Raw genomic sequence first — 22,291 nt, 5'->3', positions numbered from 1 at the left:
CACTTCCTACGGGCTACAAATGACATCTCGTTATTATTATATTAGCCGACCCGACAGACGTTGTCCTGGACAGACAGATAAAATAGAACACACTCAAAAATTTTATACAGAAATATATTTTTTTCCTCTTACAGAGTTATAGAGTTGTGGCCTGCTCCAACTGGCTCTATCACTCTCTATCTTGAGCATTTTTCTCCCAATCTTCCCCACCAACTTCTTTAATCAAGTAACATTTATATATACAAAGATATTAAGTTGTGCTTTTGGCAACTAATATTGTTTCAGAGATTTTAATGTAAGAAATGTTAATTATTAAAATAATTTTTATTAAGAGAAATGACAGATATTATTTTTCTGTGGACTGGTTCTGCAATCTTTACTTTAAAAACTGTTACTATGTTACAATATCTATCTTTATTCATCACAGCGCTAACACTATTTGCTAGAAAGAGATAAACAGCTTTTGTTAAAGCAATCTACAAATTACCTTTCAGCTCAAGTTATTTTTAAGTATTCAATACATTTTTTCTGTTTTAAAGTATTCATTTGTTTTTCAGATACCATTTGCTTAAGGATGAACTACTTATAACTGACGTGAGAACTGAAGATGCTGGAGTTTATAGGTTTGTTGCATTTTTACCAATAGACTTCTTTCTGCACATTTTAAAACTCTCTCCTATGGTGAAGGAAGATATCGTGAGAAAACCGGCATTGCACCAAAAATATAATTATGTCAGGCACAGAAATGTGTCTGCTATTAAGACTTTTTTACGACATACAGAAATTTAAGGCCAAAGGTTCTTTTATTTAATTTCATTATAATGTCTTCCCCTTAAAATACACTGTAAGTAGTGTTATTAGACACTTTATACACTCTATCAGACGACTTATTGGTCTAGTGGTTAGTATCCCTGACTGCGAATCCATGGGTCCTATCCCCGGCTGAGACGACCATCGATGTGATGAGCATTTGGTGTTGTGCTTAGGTCTTGGGTGTTTAAATATCTATTTATATGTCTATCTATCTATAATATGTATGTATATACGTTGCCTAGTACTCATAACACAAGCTTCACCAGCTTAGCATGGGACTAGGTCAATTGGTGTGAATTGTGTTAAAAAAAAACTTTATGTTAAACATCCTTATCAGTAGATTACGTTAGTTTTAAATTACTTATTAGTCTTAAGTTAGGCTAAAAAGTAATGTTCATGATATCCCAGTAAAGACAAATAAATAACCTTTGTTTTTCTTAAAACTAACCTTTTCAATATGTCACATATTTTCATTTTGTGTTCTTTCAGGTGTATAGCATCAAATGCCATTTTAAACCGGACAATAACAAGTGCTGAAGGGGTCGTAACAGTTGTTCCATCCACGAGTACGGACATTTCACTGTTACCACTGCACCATGGGGACTATTCTGCACCACTCGGGGGTAGCCTGGTGCTACCCTGCCCAGTGATTGGCTGGCCAAGACAGCATGTACGTGATTTCTAATTTGTTATGTTTAATATAAGTTATAGTTTCCAAGTTCTAGTATATTGCGACTGAATTTTTTAATATCTAAGAAATAAATATAGGCAATGTTACTGAGGAATGTAGCATTCTAATGGTACATAGCTAAAGTTATGGTTTCATTTCACCTGCTAGTTAAAGTGCTCATTCGTAGCCGTGTGTAGCTCGTAGCTCGCTACGCGCGTAGCGCTCCGACATTTAAAATCTAGGGAAAGTCATATATATGATAATTCGTTTATATTTGTTGTCATACAAAAACTTTGACTTGCCCAAGATTATAATGAAGTATCTGAAGCTTAAACTAGTAAGATAGAAAAATTTCAAATGTTGTTTTTTTAACTTAATATTTTGGTGAAAACATTTAACTTATGTACCCTTTTATATAGATAACGTGTAATATAGCTTATGCCTTGATAAGTAAAACACTATAATATATTAAATTACAGGTTATATGGAAGTTAACCCCCCCACTTGTCGGGGCTCGAACCAGCGAGCTGGAGAGCAGTGAGGAGGTACTGCGTCTGAGCAACCTCGGGGCTGACCAAGTCGGACTCTATACTTGCTCTGTAGAGGGACGCTCAGACCTTGTCAAGGTATACCGTCTCTAAATGTTTTTTAAGGTTTTTACCCAATCTTTCATAATCTATATATTTTTTTAAATCTCAGTTTGCCAGACTACCTTCCTTTCTTGACTTTTAGAAAAAACACAAACAACAAACACAACAAACACTTACGTGAATAAAAATACGTAATTTACACAACCAAACATTTATACCGATTATTTCTTTAATCAAAAGTAAATACGGTTAACGGTTTCTACGTAACTTCCGGTCCCTCATCAGGAGGGAAACACAAAAGAATATTAAGCAGAAATTCAAAGACAAATTATTCAACGACTCCATTCTGACGATCAAATCATTCGCTTAATTTAAATTCATTTTGTTTCATGCGAAATAAATATCACATCACAATCGCGCGTGTACTGATTTCAGAAATTTAATGTTTCATGTAAATTATTTATTTTCATAAACAGATGTGAACGGGATGAAACAATTATTTCGTTGGATTTGCTCCAAGTAATTAGGCAAAGCGATTGAATATTAAAAGAAGTGAAACTCTTTTTTCATTAAAAAAAGGTTAAGAACTGTACGGTTCTGTTCCATTTAAATAATAGTGGATATTATTTTTGTTATATCCTCGCGTATAATTAAATGTTAATTACTATGAAACGAATGTAATGTTAATGTTGAAGAGAGAGCCTGCGTCTGGCCAATCGCTACGATTATAAAACTAAAAAAGCCTGGGTAAGCAAAATGTACAAGGAGTTTAAACTAAGTCTTTTGCGGTACCTGTTAAAAAATTCACTTTTTAAAATAGACAAAACTATGCTACATGCATCGATTTAATGCTGCCAATTTCTTTAAATATACGAAAATCATAACGCATTAGAATAAAACATGTATAGGTAGGCCCAAATAATTTAATTTTTAAAAATAACCAAGCTAACTAACTTTTTTAAACATTTTGCTGGTTATTTAAAACTCGCTCTACTTATAAATTGCACCCACATTTGTTGTTAAAATTCATCCTAAGGCGATACGAGGTATGAGGACTATACACACATATATATGTATATATATAAAGTACTTTATACATGATACTTTAAGTATTATTTATTATTTATTTATGTTGTAATCCTATAGCAAATATAAATTATAACTAACAAAAAACAAACACAGGTTCAAACATTTACAAAAGAAAAAAAAAATTAAATACATTTAACTAAGTAATACCTTATTTTTTTGTGTTGTGTGAAACTGTGATGGTAATGTATAATAAAAATTAATTGCAAAATATGTTGCTAAGCTTAAAACTCGAAGACAAATGGACTAATTCGGAAAGTTGAAAATTGGAAAAATATATTTAAAAAAATTCTTTCCTAAGTTTTTATTCCAAAAAAATTAACTTTCTAAACTAAAATGTTCCATATGTTTGTATGTAAAAAGGTAGGCTAAGTAGAAAAATAATTTTAAGGTGAAACGAAGTTCGCGGGCAGCTAGTAAAAATAAAAATATCGTGTCACTGTGTTAGTTAGTGGTAATCGTAAAATCCCTATCGACAATTTATATTTTTATTTATTTATTAAAGAAGGCTGTATAAAGACCATGTAACCGCGGATGACAGGTCATTATAGGACGATATATACGCAGTATGATTGCTATGTTTATATAATATATTATTATTTACAGACGTACAACGTGACATACACAATACCTGTGAACATAACGCATCCACCAATATCTAAAGAAGTGAAGCGCGCGGGGACAGTCCGACTCAATTGTACCGCCACGGGTTCTCCCAAACCCAAAATCTATTGGTACAAGGATGGTGAACCACTAGTGTTGGCTAGCAGAGTACGTACTGTTTTGTATTCAACGCGTTTACTTTGATTGATTATTAAGCGATACCGTCGCACCTAAGTGCGAGTCCGGCAACGCACTTCCGAGTTCTCTGGCGTTGCCGGACTTTTAAAAATTGCTATGCTCTTTGCTTGAAAAAGAACCCGATTTACAGATCCAGAAGCATGGGCAAATAGTCTGTGCGGAAAGGGAAAAGGTGCTAAAAAACTTTTTTGTAATCAATATAGTTCGACAGTAATTTTGATACTTAATTTGAAATGTATTTTTTTGTTAATGAATTAAATGTGCTTTGCGAATAAGAATCATTAGTTCACATAACCGCCACATCGGTTCTCTTTGGAATGGGCTGGGAACAGGACAACCGGGGATCCGGTGAGGCCCCGTTTTATTTAAAAAAAAAAAAATTGGGGCCAAAGGACACCGATAAATCCGGAATTTCTTTTTCTGCACAAACTTTACGTCTTCATGTGTATATCACGAGAGCAGCCGCAGGACCGACTGCTGGCTCCAACAACTTCTATAAAAAATACCATTCGCTACCAAGTAAATTTTTGTATAAATTTCCCACCTGGAATCAAACCCGAGACATCTACAGTGCTAATCGCACTAGATCGTTGAGGCAATTATATTATTAATTTACATATCTCATATATTCTTTGCCGTAAATAATAGAGTTATATGTTCGTATTTTGTTTTTCAGTTCAATCTACGTACATCTGCAGATCACTCGCTCATTCAGTTGGTCATCAGTGGGATTACTTCTAATGATGCTGGTAAATATTTTATCTTTATCTATAGTAGTTTGACACTCTTACTTTAAGGGAAACTGCCATGTCTTATCCACAAAATATGTCAGACACAAACAACACCATGTTCCATGTTCCACATTTTTAGTAATTAATTTAACCATGCCTCCATCCGCAGAAGGCATGGAGAAATAGGAGCACCAAGACCAAGGCCTGTAGAGCCACTGGTTTTTTAGTTACCTATAATATTTGTTAGAACTACCCGAGGTCTTCCCAACAGAACTCGATGTTCTGAGTGCTTTGCAGCACTTGCTGAGTAAAAAAGTATTGTTTTATTATGTGTCGCGTAAACCAATAACATTAAATGTAATTTTGGGCATAATTCTCAATTTTGATTCGATTTCATTCCAGTTTTTCTTACCAATTGAACTTTAAACCATTACACCGCACACAATTAATATATATATTTTTAACTATTTATAAGTTAAAATGTTTTTAAACTACCAGGTGTGTACCAATGCTTCGCGTCCAATGGTATCTCGATGGCCTCTCAATGGGCCGAGTTGACAGTGACGGGGCCGGCAGTCGCGGCCCCCGTGGCCCTAAAGTGTGCCCCCACGGGCCCCACTTCTGTCTCCCTCAGCTGGGGCACCCTGGATAAGGTTACGGGATACTATATTGTACATTGGGAACCCATAGGTGAGGAATGCTTATTCTATACTTCCCCTTACATCAATTGTCAAAATAAAAACCAGAGAGATAGAACCAGGCTCACCCCTTAACTTACGGCGAGGTCCAGAAACGAGACTTAACAGGAACCGTCTCCTCTATGTCAAAAGCCATCACTTAAGTCCATATTTGTATTCAGAAACGCTCGAAGTCTAACTTGGACTTAGTCCTCGACAACTTTATGCCAAGTGATGGAAATCGACGACTTGAGCTGCGAATTTGGCGACACCAAACGGAAGATCATGTAACTAAAAATACAGATAATGTTGAACGATGTAATGTTTAATACATTGAAAGTTAATGAATTATTAACTGCAATATTGAGATAACTTTGAAATAGTAAAATGATTTAATTTAATGAGAATTAGTTAAACCGTAATTATTCTCACTGTTTGCTAAATTAAATTATTGAAATAGAACCAAGAATCATCGAATCCATTAGAGGAATGTTGGTATAATGGTTTCGATCGAGATTCGATCCCCGGCTATGCACTAATGAACTTTCCATGGATGTGTACATAGGAAAATCTCGTGAGGAAACCTGTTTGTCTTAGACCCAAAAAATCGGCGGCGTGAGTCAGGCACAAGAAGGTTACCTACTTTCCCAAAAATTTTCAAGAACCAGATCCAGAAATCTGATACCCAGACCTAAAAAGGTTGTGATGCCACTGATTTTTTTCATAGAATCGATTAATAGTTGAATTTTTACTAGAACTAAATGTTAAGTTAACTATAGCTTCGAAGCCTATAAAAATTATTGTAAACTTTCTGCGCTTTTATACTTACAATCTTTTTAATGGGCTTTAAAGTAGTTCTTTAGTTGTTTTTTTTTTAATTTAAGAGGAGAACGGGCAGAAGGCTCACCTGTTGTTAAGTGAGCCGCTGCCCATGGACACTCACATTGCCAGAAGGCTCGCAAGTGCGCGGGCCTTTTAAGAATTTGTACGCTTTTTTCTTGGACCCTAGGTGGAATTGGTTCGGAAACACTTCAGTAGTACGCTGACTAGAGAGTTACAAAACTACAATTTTTTCTTACTTCCTTTACGAGTTTTCTTCCTCCTGATACACTAGATACACCCTAGGCTTTATACAAATCTATTTTAAAAGAATAAGTGTAGAGTTTCATGCCCATTCTTCTCCACACGAAACTCCCTTTTGGAAGGGGCAGCTAGAATAATCTTTATATTTTATTTAACGTACAAACGAGCCATGAGTATACTCCTCCCTTAAAGGCCGGCAACGTACCCACTAAAAATGGGTGTCTATAGGCTCGTTTGCACTACGGGAGTGCCGGCAGAAGTGAAAACTTGAATATTAACGTTGTGCATTTTTTTAAATTTTGGAATGGTTAGGGAATAATTTTGCACAAATTGCTTTAATTATCATTATAAAAGTACTATCATTTATGTGGTAGAATACAATATTTATTTATTGCGCTATCGTAGACAAACATGACAATTTATATTACCACTCTTTTGACTATTGACTATGACAAATGTACACCCTAACTTCAGCATTCTAAAATCCATCTTTCAGACATGTCAGAAGAATCCAAAACCGGTCAGCCCCTGACAACCTCCGAGATGACGGTCCCCGTAAGAGGACTCACCCAGTACCGGTTCCAGGTTCGACTCTTCTCGATCGCAGTCAACAATTATATGCCCAGCGACATGTCTGAGGACGTCGTTTGTCAGGGACAGGGCGGTAAGTCAATTATAACTTACCCTTATTGTATGAGCCAAGGCTGTTTCTACTGTTTGATTTTCAGTATTGTAAAGTAAGTGTAAAGATTTATATATTTTTTGTATGTAAGTGATCCTTCCTTTCAATTTAGTATACTAAATTATAAAAAAGGAAAAAAAAATACTATTAAAGGAATCATTTGTATCTTTATGTTTGTAACGTATAAGTTCAAAAGCTACTAAACAGATTTAATATTATCTCACTAGAAGAATGTTACAGGCCTGAAGCTACATTTATTTCGTACTCTACAGCTTAAATTATATAGAACAAAAAACAATTATACTAAATATATAGCGAAAGATGGAATACATAATATATACAGAAAGGTTTATTTACGAAACTTAGAAAGGAAAATATTAATTAATACATTTAACTAAGTAAGTAAGTATTAAATTCTCTACCTGTAATTATTTAAAACTTAAAACTCATACCAATAATGTTATTCATATATCTATAATATGTGCTATGATATTACGCAAATTAAAAAAAAATACAAATAATATTCCAGTTATTACTCATAATATCAAGTTTTATATGTAATCAACGGGAGTAAGGAGTACTTCTCTACCTTCCTTTAAATCTCTTCTGTACAAGCAATACCTGTCCACATGGTATCCCTAACTTTCGTACTGATCTGAAATTATTATATTCGTGTGCAATTTGTCTTTTTCATGTGTCCTTTTTTACTATTGTCCTGTTCACTGTGCGCTAACCTTATCTAATTTTATTTTATTTCACACCGTGGTTGCCTGGAAGATATCGCTAGAAAGCGATAGGACCGCCAGTTTTCCTCCTTTTTATTTAATTATGTCAATTGTATTATATTTCTGTACATGCAACAAATTCTTAATTAATAAATAAAGCACAGCTTGAAGACATAATGGCTGATTTACACAGGGTCAGTAGACAAGTCAGTCGCAGCGCCAATGTCGGCGCCGCGACTGACTTTGACTGTTTACATGGGGTTTATTTGGCTGGCGCGGGGGTGCGCGGGTGGCGGGGGGCGCCAACTGACTTTAAAATATTCGTGTCCGAATATTCAAGTCAGCGCTGACTTCAAGCCACTGTACTGACTTCAAATCAGTTTACACAGGGTTTTTTTCGGGTCAGCACTGACTTGCCTCGAATTTGTAGTCAGTTACTGACCCTGTGTAAATCAGCTCAAACTGACAATTAGAAGCTGCGTTAAGTAGCACCTAATGAAACATGCTCTTCCAGTTCCGGTGAGACTGCAGAAGCTCCAAGACGGCCAAGTGGGAGTTTCCTGGCGTCACTTTGCTGAGAGGAATCCCGGAGTGGTGCAGTGGATCCTGCAGTATTCCCCCAACCACACCTTGCCTGATACCATTCAGAATGTCACCCTCGATGGGAGCGTGAACAACTATACGCTAAACGGTAATAATTGTATTAAAATCTTTTATTAATTGTTACGTATAAGTGTACATAAAAAGACTAAATAATAGTATTTTTTAATTATGTAATTGTAAAATGAGCAGCGTACTTGAGCAGCTTAGTAGATTCAGCGTGCGTCTCATCCCTGAGGTCGTAGGGTATATCTCGGCTGTACACCAATGGCCTTTGTCTATGTGCGCATTTAACATTCCCTCGAACAGTGAAGGAAAACATCGTGAGGAAACTTTGCCTTACACCCAAAAAGTCGATGGCGTGTGTCAGGCACAGGAGGCTGATCACCTACTTGCCTATTACATTGACAAATGGTCATGAAACAGATACAGAAATCTAAGGCCCAAACCTAAAAACGTTTTAACGCCATTGATTTATTTAATTGTGAAATTATCACAATTCATATATAATGCTGAAAAAAAAAAATATTTTGAATACCTACATAAAATTGGTATAGAAAACATTTAGATTACATTACACACAGGAGACCGAAGAGCTGGCAGCTACCTTGGACAAAGAATTAGTCTAGCTAATCAAATGGGGAACGCTGCCAGTATCTTCGAAACCTTGCCTAAAGGGGCTCTATTTAATTATTCATGATTAAAACTATATTTGCACACTATGTTATATTGTAATGTCAAAGTGTATAATCAAAAGAAGAATGTAGGGTCTTACAATATTAAAAAAATTACATTATAATTGTATATTAAAAAAGGAAAGATATTTATCCAAAATAGGTAAATAGTATTTTTATTAGCATCAATCCAATGTGTCCTAATATTTCCAAATACCGAAAAAAATATTTTAAAAATTTTCCAGTTGCATCCTCCTCACTGTATATACGCGTGCTGGGGTCCCGAAACTGGGACTGGCTGCCACAGAACCTGTCCCTGGTGCCGTGGACGTCCACCGATCAGGCGGGGAAGGACTTCGACGTCTGGTGAGGTTCTGGTCTCCAAGTTGGATATCTCGTGTGTGCCTTTCATCCAATTGAGACAATTTAGTATAGATATTTGTGAAACGGTAGACGTATTAAGCATCAACTTTTACATAATTAACTAAAGCTATACTTTAAAAATCTTTTGAAATCAGTCGTTCGATAGATAATTCTTATTATTCTAACATTAGTGATAATCGTTGACTTTGAGTTCGCTGTTTATTTTAAAGATAGATCAATTGAATAATGACAATCTATAGTTATTCCTTCAATTGTTAAAAATCTACAGGACAATGCGATTACAATAAATTACGATTGTCAAATATAGTCAAATATGAATTAAATATATTTTTTGCGTAATATCACATAGCCATATAGTATTTACAATATTTTAACCTACGTAGTATAATAATAATTAAAAATTGATAAATAGAAAATTAATACAAATTTAAAAATTTTGGTCCCGTGGCAGAGTAGTAATGCTGGCAGCACTTCCTCGCTGTATTGCGATACTTATTCGTTGAGCGAGGAAAGCACCAGCTCTGGGGTCACCCATACTATCTACCAGGCGCTAACTTAAAGAAATAAAAAAATCTAAAAATAGCCATCAGTTTTAGAATTGTGCATACTCTGTTCGTTTAAGTGTTCTGTAATAACTCATTTTTACATAATCGAGTACCATTTGAACCTATGTGTTCTGACTAATACTACTTTATTTATTCTATTAGCATTTAATCCAATTTTTAAATATTACTAGCTGAACCGGCAAACGTCGTTTCGGCATGTATATTATTTCAACGAAACATTTTTTTAGTTCAATGAAAAGAACTATTTACTATAATTAAAAATAGGGGTTGATCGTAGAGGGTAGATGAAAATTAAGGGTTGTATGTTGTATCATAAAAAAATAAAAACAAAAATTTTGTCTAAAAAATAAAAAAATAAATTTTGGGGTGATGGGGTGATTTGAAACATAGAAATCCGATTCTCAGGCTTTCTGAATATGCATAAAAAATTCATAAGAATCGGTCGAGCCGTTTAGGAGAAGTATGGGAACGAACATTGTGACACGAGAATTTATATATTAGATAAACTGATAGTATTCATTTAAAACAATCTGCTATGTTTATGGTACGTGCCATTGAGGTTATTTTTTTGTTCAGGCGGATCGCCGTCCCCTACGGTTTGCGAGTCGTGGAAGTGATGGAGAGCAACTTGACTGTTTCATGGCAATGCGAGGGTGCCGAACGGTATACGTTCCTTGTTTGTGTGCGTAAGTTGGAGGCCACTGAGGATTGTCAGGAGAGGTAAACAAAAGTTATTTATTTAAAAGACACATTTCACTATAAAGAACTGGTATTAAACTCTCCACTTTTAAATCGCCTAGTTTTTCTTCTTAAAATGCTTGTAAGGAATTAAAATTACACCACTTGGAATGACTCATAAACATTAAAAGACTAAACATTGAAGTTTAAAACTTACACAATAGTAAATGCAAACAAAAACATAATTTGTAAAAATGCAGTTCTTCTACCGTAAAAAGTTGTGAGTTCCATGTAATAATTCAGTTCCTACTCAAGGGACCTTCTTTCTTCTTCTTCTCTTTCTTAAGTTATTACGTACTATAGTCAATATTTGTCACATAAATACAATTTAACAAGACATAAAACCCACTTTTAAAAAAAGCAATTCGACTTATTTAGTATCTATGATTAAAAGAATTAAACTACAAACCTCAGATAGAAATTGTCTTCTATTTTCATTTCATAATTATGCTCGTACGATGAACAAAACGGGATCTCTTTATATGTATGTGTTATCAATTGTTCCACAGTTTAAAAACAAATGCGACAGTGGAGAACTTAGAGCCGGGCAGCGAGTATGAGGTGCGAGTTCAAGCGCGAGTTCCGGGACGCGCACGCGCAAGTGCCTTCAGCGAACCGTACCATGTCGTCACTGCTAGTCAGGGTATACATTTTGTTACTATTATTGCTATCAATTTAATATCCAGTCTTGAGATACGTTTGCTATAAGGGGAGAGATGCTTTCTTAAAGAGATTAGCCAGATTATAAACTTTTTATTTATCGTGGATTTTCATTTGTATTTAATTGTTACTATCACATATTACGTGTTTCACATTTCTAGCTAATGACAATTTCTAACTTAGTTTTTAAATTTTGCTCTAAATAAAATGCAATGCATATTAATACGGAGAGCTAACATATACACTATAATATAATATAAATTGAAAAAAATAATTAAATTTTTCGTATAATTTCAGGTTCGAAACTATTCAGGAACTTAACGTACGCGTTCGTTAACTCGAGCGCAGTGCGTATAACGTGGAGTGGCGACGCACGCAACTACACAGTACGGTATTCCGCGAGACTCAAGGAACCGATCGAGCAATGGCCGTTCGTTTTTACGAATGTTAATTCTGCTATTGTAAGTATTTTATCTCAATGTTCAAATTTTTATAATATATTAGACCACATATGCAAGAGATAGCTTGGTGTATGAGATTCTTGTTTTCTCATTAGTTACCTGATTTAATTTGAAGTCTTAATGCAAATGTGTTTACATTTTTCTTTAGTTTACAATACATGTTATTCATTTTAATTAACTTTATCGAAACTTTACATCGACATCATTTATCTTTACGAGCACGTAACAAAAAACTGGTCTTGCAAGTTTCGTGCGTATATGTGCGTGCACGCAGGTAACCGAGTGGTATGTGAGTCAGTGCGTTTGGTACAAGCCACCAAGCGCCCTGACTGATTGGATGCTCATATATTGACTTTTTACATATTACATATTTTTATAATCGTAACAAAACAATGAATAAATGAATTGTGGTTGATTTATCTGCCTCATATGTTAATATAACTAACTCCATTTTAGAAACATATGAAACATTTAAAAAAAAGTAATATTGAAGTGTTGCAAAATAATAGATAGCGTTAATATGACAACACTTCAATAGACTAACTCACAACTATGTTTTAGCAATCAAAAATTTTGTAAAAAAAAATTGTATGTTTTCTTTTTAGTTTTTCCTTACAAGGGTTGCCTGGAGATATCGCTTGTCCATAAGGCCGCCCGTTGCATCCTTTATAATTTTTTGTTTTTCTATAAATGTAACAAAGTTAGATAAATAAAGGATTCAATATTTATTTCTGCAGATAAGCGGTATAGAGCCAACAGAATCGACGTTTGTAATCGTGTCGGGATATCAACCCCTGGCCCACAGTCCAGTGCTGAATGTTCCTCCGCAGATGAAGGATATGCGTGAGTAATATACTTTAGTATTTTTTAGAAAATTAAAAAAAACTTCTAAATCTTAATTCCAATATAACGTCATATTTTGTTTCGTTTTGTTCTTCCACCATCACAACAAAATAACTTTATGCATATAGGTAACCAAGTACACTTATGAACGTCTAAAAAGAAGTTAAATTAATTGTAAATTTACATTTACTACCATTTTACAAGTCAATTGCGTGCATCAGGCAAGAAGAACTGGCGAGAAACTCTCCCCCACTCTTTTTATTCGCTAAGTTTTGAGTCATACAAATTGTTTGCTCCATTTAAATATTAGTCATATTTATAAAAAGCTTTAATGAAATTTATGTTTAACGATAGCTTTGAATTTATTCAGTGATAATTATCAAATTAAATTCACGCTAAAATATATCAAGTTATTTATACTATCGTCTTTTTATATTTAGTGATGTGACTTCAAATTATAATGCGTTATGTTTCAGAAGCAAAAGACCTGGAGTACTCGTACAGCGGAAGCGATGTTCGCGTCTGGTGGCCGAAGGGGGCGAGTCGAGAAGTTCGAGTCTCGCAAAACGTCACGCAGCCCATCGAAACCTGGAAGCTGTATAGGGTCACAGACACTAGCATCGAGGTACATATATTATGTTGTCACAATCTTAATTATTTTGAAGTTATACTTTTGGCGCGTTAAGGAAAAATTATGAAAGTAAATTTTTACGATGCGCGCGCACACCGTCACAAATAATCGACACCCTGAAGTTAGATATAGTCAACATTTTAGGTTTTTTAAAACTAAAATGTTGAGAGTATTTTTTTTCTATTGTTAGTGTCGCCTCTACAAACGTAGAATAAGGCGAAAGATAAAAAAATTAAAAAGATTTTTATCTTGTTAAGCCAAAGAAGTATATTTTCTAACGCGTGTGCATAAGTACACACACATGTTTTTATACATATATTTATTAAAATCATAACAATCAAATATACAGTGTTTACAATTTATTTACCTACATAGTAATAATAAAAATATTTAAAAATTAATATTAATTAATGTAAACTGCATAATAACATAAAAATTAATCAGGAGATGCATAACCACGCTTTGATCTTGATCGAAGACATGTTACCTCATCAAAAAAAAAATTATATCAGAAAGTGCTTTAACATGCAGTATATGCGAGAAAAGGCCTAATGTGTAAAACTGTCCTTCTTTCGCAATGGCAAGCAATAAAACATTTCTGTGTTTGCAAAAAAAGTTATATTAATGTTATTATTCTAATGAAATGCTAAATTAAGTTTAACTAAAGTTAACACGACATTATTAGACTATTAGGCGGAACGAAGTTAGCCGGGTAAGCTAGTATATAATAATTTAAAATCAATTTTCTTAAGATCTAAAATATAATTTGTAAAACACAACAAACATTTTTCAATGAATAGTAGTTATACTTGTAATAATGAATTGAATTTCCAGCTCCGTGACTTAACTCCTTCGCTGCCAGTTCACGTGTTGGTGTCGGTGGGAGGTCGCAATCAGATGCTGAATATTCCCGCCAGACCCGCTAATGAAAGCTTCGGTCAACAGCTGGGTATGGATTTATGTAGAATTTTTAGTTATTTTTTTTTTTGAGTATTATCAATGTCCATTTTAAAAAATACAAACTAAATGGAAGCGAAATTTATGGATAATTAAAAAAAATGGAAATACCTAAGAGTGAAGCGATGGTGTAAAATAGCGGAACAGATAAAACAATTAAGACCAATAGTAAAATAGAGAGAGGGGAAAGGAAGGACAGTCTTAAGCTACAGAATTTTTTCTTTGAACCTAACTAACATATTTTGACGCTTGAGCATGAAATTGGCGTTTTTGGTACAGCACTTCATATAACTCCTACTTTAACCGACTTGCAACATATTTCATGGAACATTTTGAAACGTTTTCATTATATATGAACACATCAGATCGAATTTAAAATCGATTAATGTAACATAAGTTCTATTAAACAGAAATTTCTAGAAGATGTTTCAAGATTTCTATTTATAGTATTTAAAATAATAGTTGCTAGGTGTGCAGTAATCCCCTTGTTAAATGCATTTTTAGACTAACAACAGTACTCATAGTCCTTACTTAAGAAATAACTATAACTTGAAGTATTTAGTGAACATTTAAATTAGTTCATCAAGGATTCAATCGAAAATAAGAAATTATCTTAAGAACCCTAAATCTATAACTAATCGTTAACTAATCAAGCATTAACTTATGTAACTCAGCTGCACCCTTGTTAATATATTAATTGACTATTGGCCAGTATCAAACTATTGTCATCTCTTTCATTTCGTATCCGACAGACAGAGATAGCAATAATTTACGTTTATAAGCTATTAACGATAACATGTTTGTGTTGACAGGCATCGGTTTGGGCGTTGGTTTTTGCCTGCTTTGCGTGTTTTGCGTGTTGATCGTCATTTTTGTTTGCGTCTGGAGGAAAAAGAAAATTGCTAGGAACAGAACACCCAACCGGTTAGTGGAATTTAATTTTAACTTAATTTTACTTACAATTGGCGCATTAAACCAAAAACACTTCAGTTTTGTTATATTGTAATTTGGTCTGAAAGATGTATTTCTGCGCAGGAGTCGAGTCCAAACGACGCAAGGTGTGACCGAAGAAGCCGAAATGAGGGTAAGGATATTTTTTTATTTTTAAACCGATGTCATAAAAGCAGGTGATATTTGTTTTGTTGGAAAATATTTATATTCCATAGTTTCTAATATCATTCACATTAGTTAAGTAATTTTTGATATCTAAGTAAACAGAAAATCTGGTAGACGAGATAAGGGTAGATTTTTTTATTAGTTTATTAGTTGGCTTTTTGGGTTACTAAAACGTCTTAAATCTTTTATATATTATCTATTTTTAAAGCTGGATTACTAATTAACATTTAAACAAAAAAAATTTGCTAGTACATGATATGTTCAAGATGAAGTAATGTGTTTCATCACTGCATTTTAAACTTAGCTGGTCATCTTCTCGTTCTGAATATCTTCTATGTTCTGAGTTTGTATATAACCAAAAGAACCGATGGTCCTTGGTCTGTCTACCCTAGGCCTTGGCCCCAAATTTCTGCATGTTTCTTTCAACATTTTTCTTAATAGGTGATCAGCTCTCCGTTAACTATAAAATTGTATGAACAAGTTCAGCGATATTTTAACTGGAAACTGGAACAGCAATATTTTCCTGATCGGTATCTGATAACCTTAACACTACTTATAGACTTGATTCGGCGCCTATATTTGACTATTTAACCGTTAAGTCTCGGTAAATATCTTAAGAATTCCCACGTAATTATCGATAAGACTCAAAATATCGGAAGATGTTATGACGTCCACAGGCGGTGGGCGCGAGTGGGCCGAGGGGCAACGGGAGGGAGCCGCTTCTCAACGGACACGTGCATATTATTGACAATCCTGCCGTAAGTATATTTAAAAAAGACTTACATAGGCTATATTTATTTCTAAAAGGGTTTTTAAAAAGTGCGGGGAGACAAGCCGAGACAGGCCGTTTGTAAATAATATTCTTATGTAGTAATTTCAATAACTAACCTTAAAAAATTATAATTAAAATATATTATTAAAAGGAGTCCCTTTAGGCAAGATTCCGAATAATAAAGCCGCACGAGCTCTGTTGTCTACTAGATATATGTCAACTTCATAATATTGTACCTATTACCTAGCTAGTAGTGTTTAGATGTGTTGGGTATTGAGGCCGTGAAATAAAAGACTATTTCATTAAGAATATGAAGGCAAACTTCAACGACATTTATATAACTTTAATTTTATCTATAACAATTATTTTGGTTTCCAGTCGAAAACTCCAAACGGGAAAGTGAAGAAAGCCCGCCGGTACGACGCATTCGACACGTTCGACCTGTCTCGCGAACCCGAGCGAACGGCCGAATGTTCCTTCGGCGGTCTGCTGGACACCTCCCGCCCCCCGCCCGACCTGATCCCCTCTCGCTCCAACGGCTCCTTCAAACTCCCCGACGACAACATGAACTCCGAATTGACCCACGGCACGTTCCAACTGGACAACAGCAAAATTCAACCCACCCTTCAGCCCAACGGTTGAGATCGCGCGACGCCCTCTGTTCAGAATCACACAGGGGTAGGCGGCCCCCGAACCGGTTCCGGTTTTAACGATAGGAGTTTTGTACTTTATTTCGAGGCTCAGGCTGAGTTTTGTTCCTATTCCGACCGACGCACGCGCGTATACGTCCGGCGCGTACGCGTCCGAGGGCCTCCGCGTCACACGAACGTACAAAATACAGACCAAAATAACCAAACACACACATGTACATATTTATTTTCCTTAAGCCTAAGAAGCTACAGTTACCCCCTTACATTCCACGTATGTTTAACGCACACCCGTTTATCGAACACAAATTCAATTAGATAGAGTAATAAATTGCAACGAAACACAGCTATTATATGAGAAATAGTTTAATAAATTGTTGAATATTGACGTCCGGAGGGCGGGGTCGAGATTATTCACGTTTACGTCTTAAAAGCGTTAAAATGTCGGCCCCACCCTCTCGCTCGTGAAACTCCTTACCGTTCGTTATTTATTCCATATCACAATGATGATCTACCTCATTTACTTGGTTATAAGGTATTTGTTAAGTTGGCCCAACGATATTCGGCAACATTATTTATTTCATAGTTTTAAGTCCACACAGGAATTTCCTTTAACCCTTCGGTACAAGTTTAGCACCTCGGTACAAATGTGTACGTTTGCAGCCTATTTTATTATTTATTCTACTAGATAACAAATAGACCATCTTCTGTACTGCAAATTCCAATAGACGCCGATGCTGTCAAAATGAACAGTTATAATGATTCGGGACAGGGTAAATTAGCGCTAAGTACGACTCGCATGTGTCAAATTCAATAGGCGTTTGACATACGAGTTATACTTTGAGTGTGAGGGATAGCGGATATGGGAGCGTTCAAGTAATCCGTCACGCAATTTTTGGAGATTATTGAAACCCCCCCCCCCCATGTAACGCGCCGTAACGTTTTTCTTTACCCAATAGTAAAACGTTTCGTGACCACCCAGTGACTCTTTATACCTAACAGTTACCATTATGTGGTGTAAAGTACTGGAAATTCGAAAACAATATCAACAATATCGCGTAATTCAATCCCCACATCGTAACGTTTTACAAAAGGACACCCCCCCCCATTTGTTACGTAATACTTGAACGCTCTTTATAGCAATTATGTTTTTTTAAAGGGTTGCAAACGCCAATCGAAGTTTGTGTTATAAACAGCTTTCGTTAACAAGCAATAAATTATGCTCATTGGAAACTAAGTGTCGAATTAAAATGTCTCTTTATAACACAGATGTTTGTAAATATAAACTCAGTTTAAATTTAATCGCCGACTATGTACCTGATACTTCAATTACAGTTAGTTTTAGATTTAGTGTGAGCTCTTTAGGCTAGAATTATAACGTCGCTAGGTTTACACAGGGTCTAAGACATCTAGGGCGCGTTGGTTTTTTGAAGGAATTTTGCTGTTGTTTTGTTGCTTCTTTTTCCCCCTCGTATCGGTGCGTTACGACACGCGAACACGAATTGTCGAAGTGTGAAAATCGTATGAGATTTCTCGATACGATTTCTTCGATAGTTTTTGCGAGATTTGTAAAAACAGTTCAAAGTATGTACGCATTTTGTATTATAGCTACGTTAGGTTTTAAAGTTTCTTTGATGCTATTTTGTATACAAGTTCACTCTAGGTTGTGTATACTTCGTATTATTTATTTTATTTACCAAATTGTTGTCTCCCAATGCAATAAACCTGAATTATGTACAACTGTAGTTAAATTATTAGCGTACGGCGAGCGACGAGGATCGCGCGCGTCGCCGACCGTACTCGGTCCATTTTTAGTTGCCGTAGTGGATCGTTCTAAGTTCTTCCTTGTACAGATTTTTTATTCTCAATTTACAAGAATGGCTTTTCCGTCCTTGGAAATGATTTCAAATAAAAGCCTGATGTATGTGCCTCGATACGTTTAATCGTTTTGCAATAATTTAGTTCAAGGCTCGAATAAGTCGACAGATGGCGCTGTAACAAAAGTATAAATGTCACCGACAATGCAACAAAGCCGAGATTCAGAGACTTAAGAGGGTTTTTTGACTCATCTTCTTTGCATCTCACAAACCACCTCCCACCCGCTTGTAAATATCTATGTCACAAGAGATTGTAGGTTACAAAACATTTTTGCATCATAGAAAGCTATCTGCGTTTTTTTCCTTTCTGTAAATAGGAAAGATAGCTTTGGATTATAATTGATTATTTTGAGCAAAATTCTATCAACAGTAAAAATACTCTACTACTCTCTGAATCTCAAACTACCAGCTGTACTCTGAGTCGTCGATTAAGGACTAATAATTTAAATGACATATTAATATGATGGTAGACCTCCGAGTTCAAATAAAAGAATTGGCACCGCCCTGAATTAGCCGTTAAATTTCCATCTCCTTTTTTGTAAATTAATCTACAATTAATTATTTATTAAGAACTTTGAGTACTGGCTAATAGTCTCTTAAGACTTATGTAAAAAATTACAATAAGAAACTTATAATTTTATAATATAATTCAGCGCCACCTTGCGGTCACATTACACGGGTAATTCATTCCACTTTACAATAGCTATTTTTGTTACTGCACATTCCATATTGGCTGCAATAGTTGTCTCCTTACAGATTTTTTATATTAAGTATTAATTAATGTTACATAGCAACACTGATGGTAGTGTTTATGCGTTTTTACCGCAGAGGATATATTAAATAATTTCTTGATATGAATCAATTATTGATCGATTTTTATATTTCTTCGAATGCAAAACTTGTAATTTTTGTACCATTATATTTTTTTCAATTAAAACAACTATTATATAAATATAACAAACAGTGTTTAAAAAATATTTAAACCGCACAGCGTGAAATATTGCCTCGTGGTAAAAACGCCTGAGCATGCCTTACAAGTAGTATAGGATATTGTTATTATAGTATAACCAAGTGTGGGAGTAATTGTACAATCGAGGGATATATCAATTTCATAATTAACTAATATATTACCGTTTTCTCAAACAGTTGCAGATTTTTTATCAGAATCCGATATAGTTAGCGGAATAGTGTTGCTATTTTCGATAATAAACGGCCGATTTTATTGTGTTGTTATGCTTTCAAGCGTTTGAACCATGGATATAACATTTTTTTTATCGTCAATTTGTCATAAAAATGTTATGTCTATTTTATCTGAGTTTCCTTTGGCTTCGGTGTTGCCAGTTTGGTATGTACTTATTAAACGCGTCCAATGATGCCGGATTGTTCAGGGCTTATATTTATTTGTAGTTGTGTTATTATTTGGTACGCTAAAGCTTTGGCGTGGATTGAAGGATTCATTCTTGATTATAATTTACAAAATTACTGCTAAACAGACCGACCAAAAGTGATGCGCATTTGGGACAAGACTAGGACTTGATAATCTTACCAATTGATATTTGCTAGTAAATTATGACAATAAGTTTTCATACAAAGAAATGGGGTGTTATTGCTATATTTACTTAAAATATGCAAAATAGCAATCGGAGGCGACATCAAAAATATTAATGATCAAATATAAATGGAATGAATCGTTCACCACAAGTGTTAGGACGGAGATGTTGTTGTATACATAATTATTAATAAGGGCAAAACCCATGTTTAATGTACTGTGGATTTAAACATTTTGATTTTCTAAAAAATTTAAGTCGCTAGAGTATTACGTTTAAAAATTTTATATTCGACATTGATTTTGATTTAAAGTTGGATGGTAATCAAAATGTTTAATATGCATTTTAATATTTTATACGTTTAAGGTATTTCAAATCGTGATGTGGGAACATGAACTGCTCCATCCTGGACCAAATACTATGAAATTGTTACAAAGTGTTTAAGAAGAGTTAAGTAGATTGGGGCCTATTTTGCTGGAGACAAACGACACGCCCTCGTCAGATCCTTATAGAATAAACAGGACGGTCTGTGTTCATCAAAATAGGTACCAACGAAAAGGACAATATGAAATGTTCGAGAAATAGATTTGGAACTCTAAAACAAAATAATTGTTAAGGAAATTTAATTCGAGTTTTGTTTGGAAAAAATTAATACACGTTAACAAGATACATGGATTTAATCTTTTCAATATAATCGTGTTCCCACAAAAGAAAATTAGTTTTTAAATAATTGAATCTACCTCAACCAAATTACCAATTAACGTTGTTTGTAAGTGTTTCTATTGGGTATAATAACTAATATTAACTGAATTGTAGTGTTTTATAATAAAATGACTTTGTTCGATAACCCATTTTGATACGGCGACTTTTGTTGCCGACATTTTGAATGTGTCTCACGAGATGTTGCTACGATATTGTCATGATTGAACGATTAAAAATTGAAAATTAAAATGTGTTTTATTTAATTTTAATCTACCCGACTTGCTCACACGGGTGCCGGCATGTCTAAAACCAAAAACGACGCAGGCATTTTTTAAAACAAATGATGACTTTCACCAGTATAATACTCGAAACATAACAAGTACACAAGTATGCGTACGACTAATCAGGCTCCAGAAGATAAACCACTCCTTGTATGGAAATTGTATTCGTTTCTGAAACAAATACCCAAGCTAAATTAGAGAATAATCACTGAATAAATTCAAAACTCGTTAAACGTGAATTAATCAATATTTTTGACGATTATTTCAATGATCTTAATCCTTGGGATTGATTTGCTTCAGTTCAAACAATTTGTATGACTCAAAACTTGGCGATAAAAAAGAGGGGTGGAATGTTTCTTGCCGGTTCGTCTTGCCCGCTCTACACCCTTGACTGGTAGTATATGTAAATTTAGAATCATTTTAACATCTATTTCGTTGACGTTCTGAAGTGTACTTGGCTATATGAATAAAGTTATTTTAAGATTGAGTCTGAATTTGCATAGATGACACACAGCTAAAATACGATGGATGAAATATGCAAAAATTCGTCTGTCCGGAGCTCCATTGCATAGAACATGAATTTGTAAAATGTGTAAAAAATATCTCGGAGTGAGCTCTCTTTATTCCAATGAATATGTATGATACATTAAGCTGTAAGTACTGACCAGTCAGCAATAAAATACAAATGAAATAAAGTAGTACTATACGAAATTGTTGTGCCCTTTTGAGGCGCTTTTTTTTAAATATACCATTTAATGATACATATTATAAACGGCTCAAATTTAAGAGTCTCCTTCAACTAAGATTTTGTTTCTGTGGAGTAGAGACTTTTGGGTCGCCTGGTATATGTACCTGGTAAAGCTGGTGCTTTCGTCACTCAACGAATAAGTATCGGATACAGCGAGAAAATGCTGCCAGCGTTATAGGTACACTGCCACAGGGACCAAAACTTGTTTTAATTTTGTTTTTATTAATTT

The 22,291-nt window shown here is 34.6% G+C and overlaps 1 protein-coding gene across 3 annotated transcripts in view; it reads left to right on the top strand.

The window, feature by feature from the left end:
- The window catches only part of LOC125049309 (protogenin), a 96,052-nt gene extending 74,770 nt beyond the window's left edge, over positions 1-21,282 (top strand). Inside the window, exons 5-23 of one of the 3 annotated variants that reach the window (XM_047648456.1) lie at positions 558-623; positions 1,303-1,483; positions 1,963-2,109; positions 3,766-3,930; positions 4,637-4,709; positions 5,190-5,381; positions 6,948-7,115; positions 8,373-8,549; positions 9,378-9,498; positions 10,659-10,802; positions 11,330-11,463; positions 11,778-11,941; positions 12,679-12,784; positions 13,264-13,409; positions 14,250-14,364; positions 15,185-15,296; positions 15,408-15,456; positions 16,166-16,246; positions 16,639-21,282. In XM_047648456.1, coding sequence (XP_047504412.1) covers positions 558-623; positions 1,303-1,483; positions 1,963-2,109; positions 3,766-3,930; positions 4,637-4,709; positions 5,190-5,381; positions 6,948-7,115; positions 8,373-8,549; positions 9,378-9,498; positions 10,659-10,802; positions 11,330-11,463; positions 11,778-11,941; positions 12,679-12,784; positions 13,264-13,409; positions 14,250-14,364; positions 15,185-15,296; positions 15,408-15,456; positions 16,166-16,246; positions 16,639-16,902 — 2,605 coding nt within the window. In that variant the 3' untranslated portion in view covers positions 16,903-21,282. Of the gene's footprint in view, positions 1-557; positions 624-1,302; positions 1,484-1,962; positions 2,110-3,765; positions 3,931-4,636; positions 4,710-5,189; positions 5,382-6,947; positions 7,116-8,372; positions 8,550-9,377; positions 9,499-10,658; positions 10,803-11,329; positions 11,464-11,777; positions 11,942-12,678; positions 12,785-13,260; positions 13,410-14,249; positions 14,365-15,184; positions 15,297-15,407; positions 15,457-16,147; positions 16,247-16,638 lie in introns of those variants that run through there. The other 2 variants (XM_047648455.1, XM_047648458.1) reach the window with 2 other exon arrangements.
- The last annotated feature ends 1,009 nt before the right edge of the window (positions 21,283-22,291 follow it).

The sequence above is a fragment of the Pieris napi genome, chromosome 5 (genome assembly GCF_905475465.1).
Source record: "Pieris napi chromosome 5, ilPieNapi1.2, whole genome shotgun sequence".
In the NCBI taxonomy this organism is placed as follows: Eukaryota; Metazoa; Arthropoda; class Insecta; order Lepidoptera; family Pieridae; genus Pieris; species Pieris napi.
This window is presented reverse-complemented; position numbering and strand designations above follow the sequence as displayed.